Here is a 16,728-nt window from a genome sequence, read left to right on the forward strand (position 1 = left end):
AAACGTAAGCCCACCCACGACCTTTTCCTTAACTTAAGGGGCCGTGTTCATCAGTTTGGACAAAGCTTTGTTTTTTCATACATGTGATCGTAAACTGAATATATATTTGGGTTTCGCACTGTTGGTCAGACAAAAGACAATTAATGACGTCAACTTTTATTATTTATTTTTGTACTTTATTTATAGACCAAATGATCAACTGATAAATCGAGAAAATACTCAATAATGACAACAAGTTGCAGCCCTATTAGAGTCTAAAATTGTCAAATATTGGATTTAAAAAAACCAAACACTTACTGCATTTCATTGTATCAGCACATTAAACTCAATGTGAGTAACGTTAAACCAAATCTAATCTAAATTAGGAACCATCTGATCAAAGAATATATAACCAAGATTACAAATTGGACCAGACATTTAGTGCCAAAGTGATAGGGACATATTTGGTCAGTGAAAAAAAAAGTATTGAGGTTCAAAGAGTAGTAGAAAGAGTAGAAAAGAGAACAAAGAAAAAGAAGAGAGGAAGAAATGGAACAAGAGTGAGTAAGAGGAGTGTTTGTACGTTGACGAGCCAGGCTGCAGGAGGTTCACCACAGTGATTATCACCACACACACACACACACACACACACACACACACACACACACACACACACACACACACACACACACACACACACACACACACACACACACACACACACACACACACACACACACACACACACACACACACACCTCGGTCAGTCATCGTCAGATCATTAACCAAATATTTCGTGAACGTCTTTCTAACTCTGCGTCATGTCTGCTGCATCTCCATCAAGACAGAGGGTTGGTGTGTGTGGGCTTGTTTAAAAGGTACCATGGCATGAATATGTCCTTTATGAAATTTTTTTAACATTAATATGAGTCCCCCCCCAGCCTACCTATTGCCCCCCAGTGGCTAGAAATGGTGATAGGTGTAAACCGAGCCCTGGGTATCCTGCTCTGCCTTTGAGAAAATGAAAGCTCAGATGGATCAATCAGGAATCTTCTCCTTATGAGGTCATAAGGGAAAGGTTACCTCCCCTTTCTCTGCTTTGCCCGCCCAGAGAATTTGGCCCCCCCATGAGAGAGAGAGAGACATCATGGCTTTCAAACAAGCAAAGTGGCAGTTGGTCAAGACCAGTGGCTCTAGTGGCTGTAATTCTGCACCAAGGCTGACTTTCGGGAAAGAGACTTCAGATACAGTATTAGGGGACCACTAAGGTCTATATAAAAGAGACTTCAGATACAGTATTAGAGGACCACTAAGGTCTATATAAAAGAGACTTCAGATACAGTATTAGGGGACCACTAAGGTCTATATAAAAGAGACTTCAGATACAGTATTAGGGGACCACTAAGGCCTATATAAAAGAGACTTCAGATACAGTATTAGGGGACCACTAAGGTCTATATAAAAGAGACTTCAGATACAGTATTAGGGGACCACTAAGGTCTATATAAAAGAGACTTCAGATACAGTATTAGGGGACCACTAAGGCCTATATAAAAGAGACTTCAGATACAGTATTAGGGGACCACTAAGGTCTATATAAAAGAGACTTCAGATACAGTATTAGGGGACCACTAAAGTCTATATAAAAGCATCCAAAGAGAACCATATCATGGGACCTTCAACTATATTCATCGGTAGGGCTGGGCGATATGGTTGAAAACTGTATCATGATATAAGTTTTTCATATCGGTCGATATCGATAATTATTGATATTTTTTATGACCTATTTAAAATAAGGACCAGGAGAAAAATATATTAAATTTAAACATTTTTATTTTAAACTTAACCCTGCTCTGATTATAATCCCCTCAGTTATAAAAGCAGAAATGTCAACACAACCATGGAAAACACTCAAATAATTCAAATGTAAACAAGTCTAAAATTACAATGAACACTTAACAATTATCTCTTAACATTAAGGTGCAAAATTAAAGAATAAGTAAGAAATGCTTAATAAAGTGTCATAAAATAGTGCAAAGTGTTAGCTAAATATAAGAAACCTGAGAAGGAACTATTTTCTGCAGGTTTAGTGCTAGGTTGGTAACCTGGCTTCTGGACAGTGCTCCGCATGTCTGCCTCCGTTATTTCTTTGTAGTGTTTAGTAAGGCGCTGATGCAGAGTACCTCTCCATGGTGGTCTGCTGCTTGTAGCGTTTAGTAAGGCGCTGATGCAGAGTACCTCTCCATGGTGGTCTGCTGCTTGTAGTGTTTAGTAAGGCGCTGATGCAGAGTACCTCTCCATGGCGGTCTGCTGCTTGTAGTGTTTAGTAAGGCGCTGATGCAGAGTACCTCTCCATGGCGGTCTGCTGCTTGTGCCGTGTTGCAGCTGCAGATGTTGTTGGACGTTGATGGCGAATACGGCTGTGCTCCAAAGTGTGAGCGCGGCTAAAGTGGTAAAACAAGTTTGTGGTCGTACCAGTGCTGGTGGGGACGACGGTCTGACGACATTGGTCTGACTACGGTCAGACTTATAAAATCCCCAAAACTGCCATACTGACTTTTCCTGTTTTATACTGTCTATGGTTTTATCAACGATTTCCTCGCTCGCTGCGGCACTCACTTTCCACTCCACGCCGGTTCTGTTATTGAAGAACACGAGACAGCGATGTGGCGCAACCAAACTTGATACTGTTACATGATTGGCTGTTAGAGTGTCACTCCCCACGTTGCTAGGTTGCCAGAGAGTGAGGGCCTTTGTTCATGCAACCAAACTTGATTCACAAACTCTGGTTTCTTCTGATTCGAACGTTTTATCGACCGCATTTTCTATTGATATTGATTATGTGTCTATCGCGATACATATCGTTATCGTTTTATCGCCCAGCCCTATTCATCGGGTCCAAAAACTGGGAGTCCGGTATACTTGTGGGGTCCCGACAGCTTTGTAGGGCCAAAATGCTGGACCCCACTAGTTTAAAGGGCTGTTTGAGGGTTAAGACTTGGTTGTAGGATTAGAGATAGAATTAGGTTATGGTTAGGGTAAGGGTTAAGGTTAGGCATTTAGTTGTGATGGTTAAGGTTAGGGTAAGGGTTAAGGTTAGGCATTTAGTTGTGATGGTTAAGGTTAGGGGATAGGGAATGCATTATGTCAATGACGGGTCCCCACAAAGATAGTGCCACAAAGCTGTGTGTGTGTGCACACAGAGCCTCTGTGTTAGCCTACTACAGAGAAGGTAACATGAGAGTGGCTGGGCTATAGACTTTGACACACCTCTCTGCAGAGAAAGCTTCTTTGTTGGTTTCAGGTCTAATTGTAGCAGCTTTGTGCTGATTATTCAAAGGGAAGCTTAAAGGAACACACACACACACACACACACACAGTTGGAGAAGAGCTGATAAACAACACAAAACCTTAATTCTGTGTATACATAAAACATGTTTAAGGTCAACTGTACTCCCGCTCAGACTGCTGCTTTTCAGTCCCTGTCTGTGGAGCACTGAGCTGCAGGTTTAGGACATACTTTGTTGTCCAAGTAGGACAAGTTCATGATTTTGTAGCTGAGCCAAATGTCCAATCAAAGTGTGGCGCTGGCTGACCTCAGAAGCCGATTGGCTTGGTTATCAACAGCTTTTTAGCCCTCGGATTTAACACTCCTTTATGGCTTAGTCACAGCTGAATGAGGCTTTTGGCAGAGTCACTACTTGTCTTAACTCTCATGTAATACGTTGTAATTTTGAGGATAAGCCACTCAGAAATGGCATCGATTTGCATGCGAGTGGTATTAAACATATTGCAGCTTACTAAACTTGCCAGTGACCATAGCTGAGAAGTGGAAAGAGCTCACATCAGGCTTATTTCAGCCACCTCTGGTTCTAAAAGTCAAAATCCTGTTAATGAATCCCATAGACAATGTTACGTGACTCACATTTGGAGCACTTCACGTCTGTGGGAGGCCATGAAACTCTCCTAGTTTAATTATTACCATAAGAAATTAACAACTGCATCAGAAAAGATCTTGTTTATGGAGAAAAAGTGAAAAGATAAAACCTTCTTACAGTGTAAACTGTAACCTGAACGCATTTTTTTGTTCTTCAACCCCAAAAAAAACATCCTGTGTCTTCTGTTCCAACACCACAAGTCACGCTTCTTTCATTCCTCCAGAACCATCCTTCATGGTGGTGAATCACAACATCCCAAACAAATAGCCAAAGTTACCCGGGCCTCGCTATCAACTCGTTTTCCAGTTGTGACCTTATTGCGGGCGCTGTAAGCTGTGACCTGGCTGCGATTATTGATCTGGTTGCAATTATTATGGTGGTTGTAACCATTGATCATTTTGACAGAAGCCGTAAACAAGGAGCTGAAGCTGAGAACCTGAGACTTTGAAACCACTTCTTTGTCATCTACCAGCTGGGACAGTTTTGGTTGAGCCTCAGCAGGAGGGGGGGCAGTGACAACCCAAAGATAAAGCAAAGGCCCGAGCCACGACTAGGACAGCAGCTCCGATCATACGTTATTTCTCTCCTCGGGGAGCAGAGAGGTTTCTGTGCGAGTGAGAACGAGGCCAATTCAAACAGTCCTGTCGGCTATAACTTACAGACACGGGACACCTTTGCACATTAACTCTTTATGGTTCCAATTTGCAAAGGAAACGAAAACGATTCATGAACTTTACGGTGGTTTTGCACTTGTCTCTGCACTTCAGTTCTCTGCAATATTATTGTTCTGTGTAGAGCTGCTCCCCCTTAGTGGATTAGTGGACTAATCGGTGTATTTGGTCTTAGTCAGCTTAGATCTCTTTAGTCCATTAGTCATGTTTGATGCTGTTTTCATGCTGAATGACTTATTTCCAAAAAATGTACGAGCACATCTCTGGTAAACACAAGAATTAAAGTGGTGCTTTTGCGGAGAAACTCAGATTTACAGATCTGTCGATTAAATCAACTAATCGATTAGTCGGTACAGTTGAATGAGTGTTAGTCGACTAAGAATTTCTTCAATCGAGCACAGCCCTAGTTTTGTTTTCGTCAATACTGCCGACGTTGTCTTTGCTGTAATCGGTACACAAAACAAAAATGAAAACAGAAACTTGAGTTTCAGGAAAACGTAGTGAAGCCTGAAACACACACACACACACACACACACACACACACACACACACACACACACACACACACACACACACACACACACACACACGAAACCAAACATCCATCATCTGTCACAGTTTAACCACCCAAAGACTGTTGTTGACACACAGCACCATGGCAACCGAGTGGCCGAGAGAGAGAGAGAGCGAGAGAGAGAGCGAGAGTGAGACAAAGCCAGTGTGTGTGAGCAGTTAATGTCCCAGACAGTGTGAGCCATTACTACAACAGAAGGTGATTGTGTCTCAGCAAGGTCTGCTCTGCATGTTAGCAGACATATTTTTGTCTAGGGGGACCACCGATTCAGGTACCTGTGAGAATATTACATACGATCCAGGGAATTTCCAGGAGTCTTGACTCCAAAAACATTGAGGTTTTATAATCCTACGAGACCGGACTTTACGAGTCTGGGAGAGTTATGACGGCAACAATCACTAGATCCTCCACAATCAGCAGGTTTACAGGACAAATAGGATAGAGAGTAGGAATAGATTTAGTTTCAAGTATTTTTTGGGGGCATTCATGCAGTGCAAACAGTGCATGCTCGTAGCGTGAGCAATCTACGCAGGCACCGTGGCAAAAGTATAAACAAAAGCTTTAGTGCAGGGGTCTTCAACGTGTTTCAGGCCAAGGACTCATTAACTGAAAGAGAGAGACGGAGCAGGGACCCCCTACTAGATATATTGTCTAAAATTAAGTTGCATATTAAACTGGGCCTACAATAATGTGTAGGGTGGCCTAAAGCCTTTATACAAAAGCTTAGTATTCTATGAAACAACAAAAAAAGGTAGGCCTACCCAAAAAAAAATAATTGCATAGAATATTAAGCAATTACAGTAAAATAGCTTAATAATTGTTGACATTATTTTATAAATCAGGTGTTAATGTTACACATACAGTACAGGTCAAAGGTTTGGACACACCTTCTCATTCAATGAGTTTCCTTTTTATTTTCATGACTATTTACATTGTAGATTCTCACTGAAGGCATCAAAACTATGAATGAACACATATGGAATTATGTACTTAACAAAAAAGTGTGAATAACTGAAAACATGTCTTATATTTTAGATTCTTCAAAGTAGCCACCCTTTGCTTTTTCATTAATAAGGGAATAATTCCACTAATGAACCCTGACAAAGCACACCTGTGAAGGTAAAACCATTTCAGGTGACTACCTCATGAAGCTCATTGAGAGAACACCAAGGGTTTGCAGAGTTATCAAAAAAAGCAAAGGGTGGCTACTTTGAGGAATCTAAAATATAAGACATGTTTTCAGTTATTTCACACTTTTTTGTTAAGTACATAATTCCATATGTGTTCATTCATAGTTTTGATGCCTTCAGTGAGAATCTACAATGTAAATAGTCATGAAAATAAAAAGGAAAGGTGTGTCCAAACTTTTGGCCTGTACTGTACATGTGGCACAATGAATCCTTAGGATTAACTTCATCTGTTGGTGGTTACCTTAGGGACTACCTTACCTATAGGCCAGTAAGCAGTGGGGCTTTATATTTGACTTTTTTTAAATTTTTGAAAAACAATTATTTGGCCCCCCCCACCCCCACCCGCAGTGCACTGTTGAAGATCCCTGCTTTAGTGTCCTGGAATGGTTGAACTTCAACATAAGTAACCAGAGAGAGTTCAAAAAAAGCTCTAAATGAAGTGGACACAGGCTGAATAACTGCTGCATGTTCAAATGTAACCGATATGTTTATACATGACCGGCTCTCTTCCATGTTAAAAACTAAGACTTTAGGTTCAGTGAAAGTCTGCGGAAACACAAGTCACTTCACACCGCAAGCTAATGTTACTCTTCAGAAGCACAGCCTGAAGGCACTGCAGGTTAACGGTGTGTGTGTGTGTGTGTGTGTGTGTGTGTGTGTGTGTGTGTGTGTGTGTGTGTGTGTGTGTGTGTGTGTGTGTGTGTGTGTGTGTGTGTGTGTGTGTGTTACAGATCCCGTCGGGCCTGTTCTCAGTGTTATCCACTTGTTCCACTAGCACACAGATGTAGGATAGCGCAAGAATGGACATGGAGCAGGTAAACATCCTTCAGGCAGATTTCAAAATTTGGAAAATATGTATTCAAAAGCTGTACAAAAAGACACTTTCAACAATAATGTTGCCGTTTCTTGCTGCCGTGTTTCTCTGGAAACTTCGCAGCTTGATCCTTGCTGGTGTTTCAGACTTTCACTCTGCATGTTTAATTGAACCATTTTAAAGCGCCCATATTCTGCTCATTTTCAGGTTCATATTTGTATTTTAAGGTTGTACCAGAATAGGTTTACATGGTTTAAATTATCAAAAAACACCACATTTGTGTTGTACTACACATTTCTGCAGCTCCTCTTTTCACCCTGTGTGTTGAGCTCTCTGTTTTAGCTACAGAGTGAGACATCTCACTGCTGTAACATCTTTGTTGGGAGTCACACATGCTCAGTAGCTAGGTAAGGACTACATGCTCAGTAGCTAGGTAAGGACTACATGCTCAGTAGCTAGGTAAGACTACATGCTCAGTAGCTAGGTAAGACTACATGCTCAGTAGCTAGGTAAGGACTACATGCTCAGTAGCTAGGTAAGACTACATGCTCAGTAGCTAGGTAAGACTACATGTTCAGTAGCTAGGTAAGGACTACATGCTCAGTAGCTAGGTAAGACTACATGCTCAGTAGCTAGGTAAGGACTACATGCTCAGTAGCTAGGTAAGGACTACATGCTCAGTAGCTAGGTAAGGACTACATGCTCAGTAGCTAGGTAAGACTACATGCTCAGTAGCTAGGTAAGACTACGTGCTCAGTAGCTAGGTAAGACTACATGCTCAGTAGCTAGGTAAGACTACATGCTCAGTAGCTAGGTAAGACTACATGCTCAGTAGCTAGGTAAGACTACATGCTCAGTAGCTAGGTAAGACTACATGTTCAGTAGCTAGGTAAGACTACATGCTCAGTAGCTAGGTAAGACTACATGCTCAGTAGCTAGGTAAGACTACATGCTCAGTAGCTAGGTAAGACTACATGCTCAGTAGCTATGTAAGGACTACATGAGCTAGCTGTTTCTCCAACTTCAGTCAGTACAAGGCAGGATTAGCCGGGAGACTTCTTCCAAACGAGGAGGCACTTGCAACTTAGCGTGAAATACCAGCAGAACAGGGACATGGAAGTAGTTCTTTTGGCGATTAGGGTGAACTAGTGTGTGTTGTAGCAGTGTTTGCCATTCAGAACGAGCTAGCGCTAGCATGCAACGGTTAGCCCCCTAGGCCCTTCGTTTCGGCTAGTGCCGTAGAAAGCTGTGCAGATTTGGACCAGCTCACCAGGAGACTGAAGGCAGGACACATTCAGAAACTAGATCGCACTCATTTCCAAGTATATCAAACTTTTTTCAAAGTGTGTATGTGTGTGGAAGCACCAGAGACAAAAAATAACACCCCAAATCCCAGAAAAAGGTTTTTTTTTTCATAATATGGGCACTTTCATAAAAAATAAATAAAAAATGTACGATACAATTTCTCACAATTTAACGGAATGAGCTGCAGACAAATGACTGAAAAATATGACTTTATATGTATATAAACTACAGACAAATCAACAGACAAACTGAGAAGACCTGTGATGTCTGAAGTCAAACAAGTGAAATCAAAAGTAGATTACGCTCTAGGCCGTTTAAAAAAAAATTGCATCAAAATTAATGATTTTAATCCAAATTGGTTGTAACCTTAATGCATCGTTACCACCCAAAATATTGGACATATGTTTATTCATCACATGGACACGAACACGGCTACAATGGGGTGATAATGTTGCTCCGTAACTGCTTATACTGGTTGGTTTTGCCTCACTTTTGTACTATTTGGAATGTATTTATTGTATTTTATATATTTTGTGAATATTTTGTGTAGTTATTGCACCGTGGGTTGGTGAGAAATGTATTTTGGTTTCCTGTGTATGTCAGGCTCATATTTTGAGAGAATTGACAATAAAGTTGACTTGCCTTGAATGTGTAAAGAGGCAGCTGTTTTACACAATATTAGCTGCAGTAAATTTAAAACTTTGTTTTACAGCCGCTGACCAAGTCAAGTGTCCAAAAAATAAATTAATACCGCTTCAAAGAATGAAAAGAAGTGACCCACATCCTGGCTCCCCCGATGATAACAAATAAAAAGCTGAAATCTTTCACTTCAGCCATGACGCAACACACCTGTCTGCACAAGCAGATGGCCAACACCCTTTTTGTACAAAACACAAACACACACACACCTCGCTCAACTCATTGGCCAATGTCCACACAGGCAGGTAAAACACACACACTTTTACAATCTCCATGCGATAAAGTCTCCGTCATTACAATCCCTCCAAGAGTAGCTGTAACACACACACACCTAAATTGTTGATTTTAAATCATTAAAAATCATTAAGATCATTATATCTACCAATAACTGAGTGGGGTTATATGTTGAGGACGACGACGGCATTCAAATCTCCCAGCTGACAGTGAAAGCAACAGAGAGTGGAGGAACAGCAGAGCAGACAATGCACAAACAAACCGCTCAATGATTTCAAAAACAATATGAAATGTGTTGAAGATATTCCTCTGCCTTCCTCAGTGTGTGACACACAAAAGCCAGGGGCCTCCCTGAGGGCCACACACACACACACACACACACACACACACACACACGCTCCCCCTCTCTCTCTCTCTGGTAGTCTGGGTCACTTGTCCTGTCATGGAGCTGAGGCATCTGACAAACTAGCGTTACCTGTGTAACCACACTGGACTCCAGCGTCACAGATTCCCACTCACAACCTTTGTTTCCTTTCCAAAAGTGTCTCAAAAAATTATATATTAAGTCCTGTTCTCATGTTCCACAACAAGCAAGAGTGAATGCAGTTGAGTTCTTCGTATCATTACATATATTACAAAAAATAAATCCTGCTGCAAGTATTAAAGCGCCCATATTCTGCTCATTTTCAGGTTCATAATTGTATTTTAAGTTTGTACAAGAATAGGTTTACATGGTTTAATTTTCAAAAAACACCATATTTTTGTTGTACTGCACATTGCTGCAGCTCCTCTTTTCACCCTGTGTTCAGGTCTCTGTTTTAGCTACAGAGTGAGACCTCTTTTCTTCTGTACTATCTTTGATTGCACTGCACATGCTCAGTAGTTCAGATCATAGATCAAGTCAGCTAGCTCCATAGACAGTAAAAGAAAGGCTGTTTCTCCAACTTCAGTCAGTTCCAAGGCAGGATCAGCTGGGAGACTTCATCTAAACCAGGGAGCACATGGAAGTAGTTCTTTTGGAGATTATGGTGAACTAGTGTGTGTTGTAGCAGTGCTTTGCTATTGAGAACGAGGTAGCATGCTAACGCTAGCATACTTACAGTTGCAGTTAACCAGCTCGTTTCGACTAGTGCCGTAGAAAGCCGTGCAGATGTTGACCAGCTCACCAGGAGACTGAAGGCAGGACACATTCAGAAACCAGATCTCACTCAGAACACCATGGATGCATTGATTTCAAAGTTTGTATGCATGTGGAAGCACCAGAGACACAAAATAACAATATTTTTCATAATATGGGCACTTTAAGCAAAAGATAAATCTTCTAAAACTAGTAAACATGACTTGTATTTCATATGGTTTCCCCGTGGGAGTCATAATAACAAGCACAGAGCTGGAACTAACTATTGTTTTCATAGTCAATTAATCTGTTGATTATGGTTTAAATTAATCTATTACTTGTTTGGTCTATAAAATGTCCGAAAATGGTGAAAAATGTTGATCACTGACGTCCTCAAATGTGTTGTTTGGTCCATAACTCAAATATATTCAGTTTACTGTCACAGAGGAGTGACAAATGGACTCAAACTTACTTATTAGACTTATTCATCTTTAGGGACATAATTTGAAGTTGGAAAAAAGGTAATAAATTGCAATATATCGCAATATGTTTCAAAATCTCAATAATATATGTATTGTAATACATAAGCATGGGGCCTGTGGTGATACCCAGGTCTAGTCTGTACTTCAATTGGTACATTTTCAGTTCCCAGGCTCTCTTTTGCTATTCCTATCTGCTGCTTTCATGCTCTGCTGGGAGATTTGAACGACAGAAAGCCGCAGGTTGTCGTCCTCAAAGTTTAACCCATGACGACATCTATCACACAATCTGACATGCCCCAAAACTAGTCCGGCACAGACCGCTACAAAGACTTTATTGGACCGACCCATTGCAAGATGGCCGTTTTCCGGTTTATCCCTGCACGGGTATCGTTTTTATATCACTATGTCTACGTTATTCTCTTATATTGTCCATATTTAATGCTGGTCTCTAGACTTTATCCTGGCACTATTGGACTTATTTGCCTTATACCACCATGACACACACTCTCATAGAGCACCTTAACACACACACACACACACCCTCTCATCGAGCACCTTACCATGCAGACTGACACACACACCTTACTATGGAAACTCACTCACAGGGTCAGTCCTTGCCCTGTCACTGCAAGCCTCTCATGCTTATACATCACTTAGTAAATTCATGTGGATTTTTATCTATCTATCTATCTATCTATCTATCTATCTATCTATCTATCTATCTATCTATCCATCATCCATCCATCCATCCATCCATCCATCCATCTATCTGTGTACAGGCAACTTAAAAGAAAATGTCCTGACAAGCATTCGGTCTGATAAGTAGCCAGACGAGATTGATGGGAAAATCGTTTCCAAAAGCAAACACACAGTTTTCATGACTCATTATAGCGCTGTCACGCTGATTTACGTTACATGTCACGTCATTTCGCCGATGCTTTTATCCAAAAGGAGACTTCCAATAAGCGCATTCAACAGTTCACCAGAACAGGAATCACATTTCATTTCACTTTCGAAACCCTATTCTTTTATTTCATTTCTCTTCTACCAAAAACAGGGCCAGAGCTGATGAACCATGAATGAAAAATACACCAAAACTTTCACCGTTTCAAGGCGCTGTCACACCGAGCCGATAATCAGCCGTGGGAGAGTCTGGTGAGGTCGGTGACTCGAGTCTGTTTGGTGTGTCCCGTGCAGTCGTCAGTCTCAGGGGCCGTCTGCTTTAATTTGGGCCGATTTGACTTGTTAAATCGGCCAGTGGGCGGTCGGACTCACCGACCAATCTGATTGGTGGAGAGCTAACCTGGAAATAACGAGCGTGACTAGAATCTCTCAAAATCTGAGTAAAATCTGTTAAACTGATCGGTTTGTTGATGTGAAATGAAGAGACAGATTCAGCAACTGCACGGCCTATTTCTCTCTTCAAATGTTTTCATTTGTTTCGCCGAACTATTTTAGTAAAATATGCGATCAGATTCTCAACCAGCCGCCATTAAAATCCGAGAGCAGCCAGACCCATGTGACGTGTTGGTCCAATCAGCTGCCGGTTTTCATTTTTTGGGCGACAATACAGATTAGCGCCGCCTGCTGCTATGGAGACGTATTATGTACGCTCAAGTCGGAGTCTCTTTGGTGTGTTCGCAGACACTTTTTGGACCTCGGGGAGACTGATCACACCGACTGGCTTTACTGCCGATGGTCGGCCATCTGGTTGGTGTGTCAGAGCTTTAAAAGTGCCCATGTTTTGAAAAAAAAAAAAAAAAAAAAAAAAAAAATCTTTTTCTGGTGATTTGGGGTGTTATTTTGTGTCTCTGGTGCTTCCAGACACATACAGACTTTGAAATCAATCCATCCATGGTGTTCTGAGTGAGATCTGGTTTCTGAATGTGTCCTGCCTTCAGTCTCCTGGTGAGCTGGTCAACATCTGCACGGCTTTCTACGGCACTAGCCGAAACCAGGGGGCTAACCGCAACCGTTAGCATGCTAGCTCGTTCTGAATGGCAAAACACTGCTACAACACACACTAGTTCACCATCATCTCCAAAAGAACTACTTCCATGTCCATGTTCTGCAGGTATTCCACGCTAAGTGGGAAGTGTGCCCTCGTTTAGCAGAAGTCTCCCAGCTAATCCTGCCCTGTACTGACTGAAGTTGGAGAAACAGCTAGCTCATGTAGTCCTTACCTAGCTACTGAGCATGTAGTCCTTACCTAGCTACTGAGCATGTAGTCTTACCTAGCTACTGAGCATTTGTGACTGACAACAAAGATGTTACAGCAGTGAGATGTCTCACTCTGTACCTAAAACAGAGAGCTCAACACACAGGGTGAAAAGAGGAGCTGCAGCAATGTGCAGTACAACAACAATATGGTGTTTTTTGAAAATTAAACCATGTAAACCTATTCTGGTACAACCTTAAAATACAATTATGAACCTGAAAATGAGCAGAATATGGGCGCTTTAAAAGCACGGACTCAAGCACAGATTTACAAACGAGCTGCAACAGCTGTGTGACGGAGCAGCTGTGATTGCACATTGTTGATTTAATTCTTCAACCTCCTTACCGCGTCACCACCAGCAGAGACAACTAAACATCACGACAGGAGAGACAATCTGGACTAACAGGACGACACAAGAGAGGAACAAGTGTCAAAGAAATCAGCTGTTGTCAAGGAAGCTCGACATAACAAATCTAACAAGGACAAACCTCAAACATGAATCAGTTTTCTTTTCCCCATATGCCTGGGACCACTAAAGCCTATATAAAAGAGACTTCAGATACAGTATTAGGGGACCACTAAGGTCTATATAAAGAGACTTCAGATACAGTATTAGGGGACCACTAAGGTCTATATAAAGAGACTTCAGATACAGTATTAGGGGACCACTAAGGCCTATATAAAAGAGACTTCAGATACAGTATTAGGGGACCACTAAGGTCTATATAAAAGAGACTTCAGATACAGTATTAGGGGACCACTAAGGTCTATATAAAAGAGACTTCAGATACAGTATTAGGGGACCACTAAGGTCTATATAAAAGCATCCAAAGTGCACCATGTCATGGGACCTTTAAATCAAACTATTTAGAACAAGGGTGTCAAACTCAACTTCACTGAGGGCCACAGTGGAAATTAGAACATTTTTGTTGCCTTTTCCAACTATTTTGTGGCTTTCTCTGACGTTTTTGTCACTTTTGTCTTTTTGGTTTTGGTGCACAACTAGGCGAGCCAAAATATATTGTGAATCTAAATTGATATGCGGGCCGGATCAAAATCTGTGTTCAGATATTGTTATCTATATGACAGATGTGAAATAACTGCAGAAGTGTATCTGTCAGTATTGTGCAGCCTTGGTGGAAGCCAAACTAAATTAATTAAGATCCGATGTGTGGTAAATATGTTTGGGACACAACAAGCAGCTTGCTAAAGAAAACGCATGAAATAGGAAGCAGAGTAACTGAACAGCAGGGAACGACTGATCTGGAGTCTGGATTTCTGGATTTGTGAATTTTGGGGTGAAATATTTTCATCTGAGAGACTTCACCTCTCCACAGGAAGCCAGGCTCATTAACACAGGTGTGTCCTCTCTCTGTGGGAGCCTGCTCATTAAAACACACTCTGAAGTAGTTATGTGGAGACTCTACACCCACAACATGCCAAACTCCATTCAGAAATCTGCCAGTTTAAATGCTGATGTTGACAACATGATACATTTCATTAGTAATTCCTGTGGGATCCAATCTGTAGAGAAGAGGAGATGTGGTTCCACTTCTCACACAAATGTTACACCGAGGGGATATGCAGCAGCAGGATGGTTGACCGGGAAAATTTAAGATTTTCAGTAAAACATTGGTGTAATTGTGGGTTACGTGTGTGCCGATTTGAAGACTAGTTCATTTCAATTCTACAAATAGTCAAACTAAACAATTTGCAATACTTTAATGTCGCGGAAAGGGAAGGCAAATAAAATAAACTCTGGAAACTCGCCAAATGAAAGGACAAAGGTACGGATTGAACTTTGGTCTCCGGGAAAAGTGCAGAGCCAACATTACAATCACAAGTCAAGGATTTCAAAAGGCGTACTAGGCCACCGTTTACTCGGACATAACGTAACACACTCACTGTCGATTGATTTAATTAATTATCAACTTTTTAAAAGTAGTTTCATTTCCTCTTGATTCTGGGCGGCAGCAACGGGGTGCAGCATTTAATAAGCCTAAGATTTTAAAGGAAATATGTATTTGGCTAATTTGGGTTTTACATTTTTGCCGAATTGACAAGTGGGTCAAACTCAAATAGCCTACATCATTTACATCACGGTGTGTTGATCGGTGCATGTGGAAAAAATCGGTTAGATTTTAAAACGCTACATTCTTGATGGCACTCCGTGCACTCCACGAAAAAAGGGGTATACACGGGGGTGTTGGGGTATATAAACTGGGGAAACTGAGTGGGGGACGACGACTTTAATGGGACAAGTCATATTAGTAACCTTCCCTGACATGTGTAGACTCCCCACCAACAGGCAAACTACTTTTGGGGGTAAGACATTGCAGATTTTGGAGCCTCCAGACGGATGAATGGAGCGCCGTTACTCACCGATGGAGACCAGCTTAATGTTCTCCTTGTCCAGGAACTCGAGCGCCACCGACACGTTCTCCAGCTTCATCTGCCTGAAGTTGGGCCTCGGGTGGTACTTTCTGAACATTTTCTTGTGGCTGAGGACCTCCAGCAGGGCGATGAGCCTCAGGCCGTCGCCCAGGTCCAGCTGCAGGTCCCCGATCCGCTTGTTGACGCACTTCAGGTGCTCGTTGATCCAGCGGGTGAAGGTGTTCTGCTGGATCTTTTTCCACGGCGCGTCCTCAGCCAGGTCCTTCTCTGTGGCCGGCATCTTTGAATTCTCTTTAACGCGTCTTGTTGGGACTTTTGGTTGAATGTGACAGAGAGTTGATCCGGAGACTGTGTCCTGTGTTCCCTCGGAGTTGGTTTGGAGAGGTTTTTATAACCTCACTGGGACTGGCTGGCTGCTGCGTTCAGGTGCTGCTTTGAAAGCTCGGGATTTTTCTTCCTCTTTTTTTGAGATATACGCGCAGTTGGGATCCTTTACGTTGTGTTACTGCCTCCTTCAGGATTCTGCCTTCATTTCTGCTTTTATTGGAAAAGAAAGCTGAGATATGAAAGGTGAGATAGAGGGGGAAGATGTGCAGGAAAACGGTCCGTGTAACGCTTATCAGTTCAATTCTCTAAGTACAAACGGACATTTGGAAAAACAGAAACATTGGTAAAAATATCCAATTTTTTTTTTATTAAAAAATTGCGTCTGGGCTCCAATGGCTTCAACTAACTGTAACTGTAACTATAGGCAGAAAGAGGGAGAGAATATAATTGTAGTATTGCATAAATGGAGCGTTACGCGGACCGAAAACCGTCACCGGTCGGACTCGATCCCTGGACCTTCTGCGTCGAGGATTAAGAAAAGATAAAATAAGATATGATGGACTTTATTAATCCCACTCTGGGAAAATTCCTGTACTACAGCAGCTCAAAAGAAAAACATGTACACACATCAGAGCAACACAAATACACATTAAGTAGACATAGGCGAAAAAAAAAAAAAATATATATATATATATCTAATATATAGCGCTTTTCATGGACTCAAAGTCGAAAAGTAGGCTATAAGAAATAATACAAATATAATTAATGATAATAATAATAAATCAA

General features: G+C 41.5%; 1 protein-coding gene across 2 annotated transcripts in view; it reads right to left on the reverse strand.

Annotated features, from left to right (window-relative positions):
- Positions 1-16,122, reverse strand: part of flnba (filamin B a) — a 139,426-nt gene extending 123,304 nt beyond the window's left edge. For both annotated transcript variants that reach the window (XM_028576718.1, XM_028576717.1), the window contains exon 1: positions 15,604-16,122. In XM_028576718.1, coding sequence (XP_028432519.1) covers positions 15,604-15,895 — 292 coding nt within the window. In that variant the 5' untranslated portion in view covers positions 15,896-16,122. The remainder of the gene's footprint in view (positions 1-15,603) is intronic.
- Positions 16,123-16,728: the final 606 nt, after the last annotated feature.

Source organism: Perca flavescens, chromosome 4, assembly GCF_004354835.1.
Source record: "Perca flavescens isolate YP-PL-M2 chromosome 4, PFLA_1.0, whole genome shotgun sequence".
Taxonomy (NCBI): domain Eukaryota; kingdom Metazoa; phylum Chordata; class Actinopteri; order Perciformes; family Percidae; genus Perca; species Perca flavescens.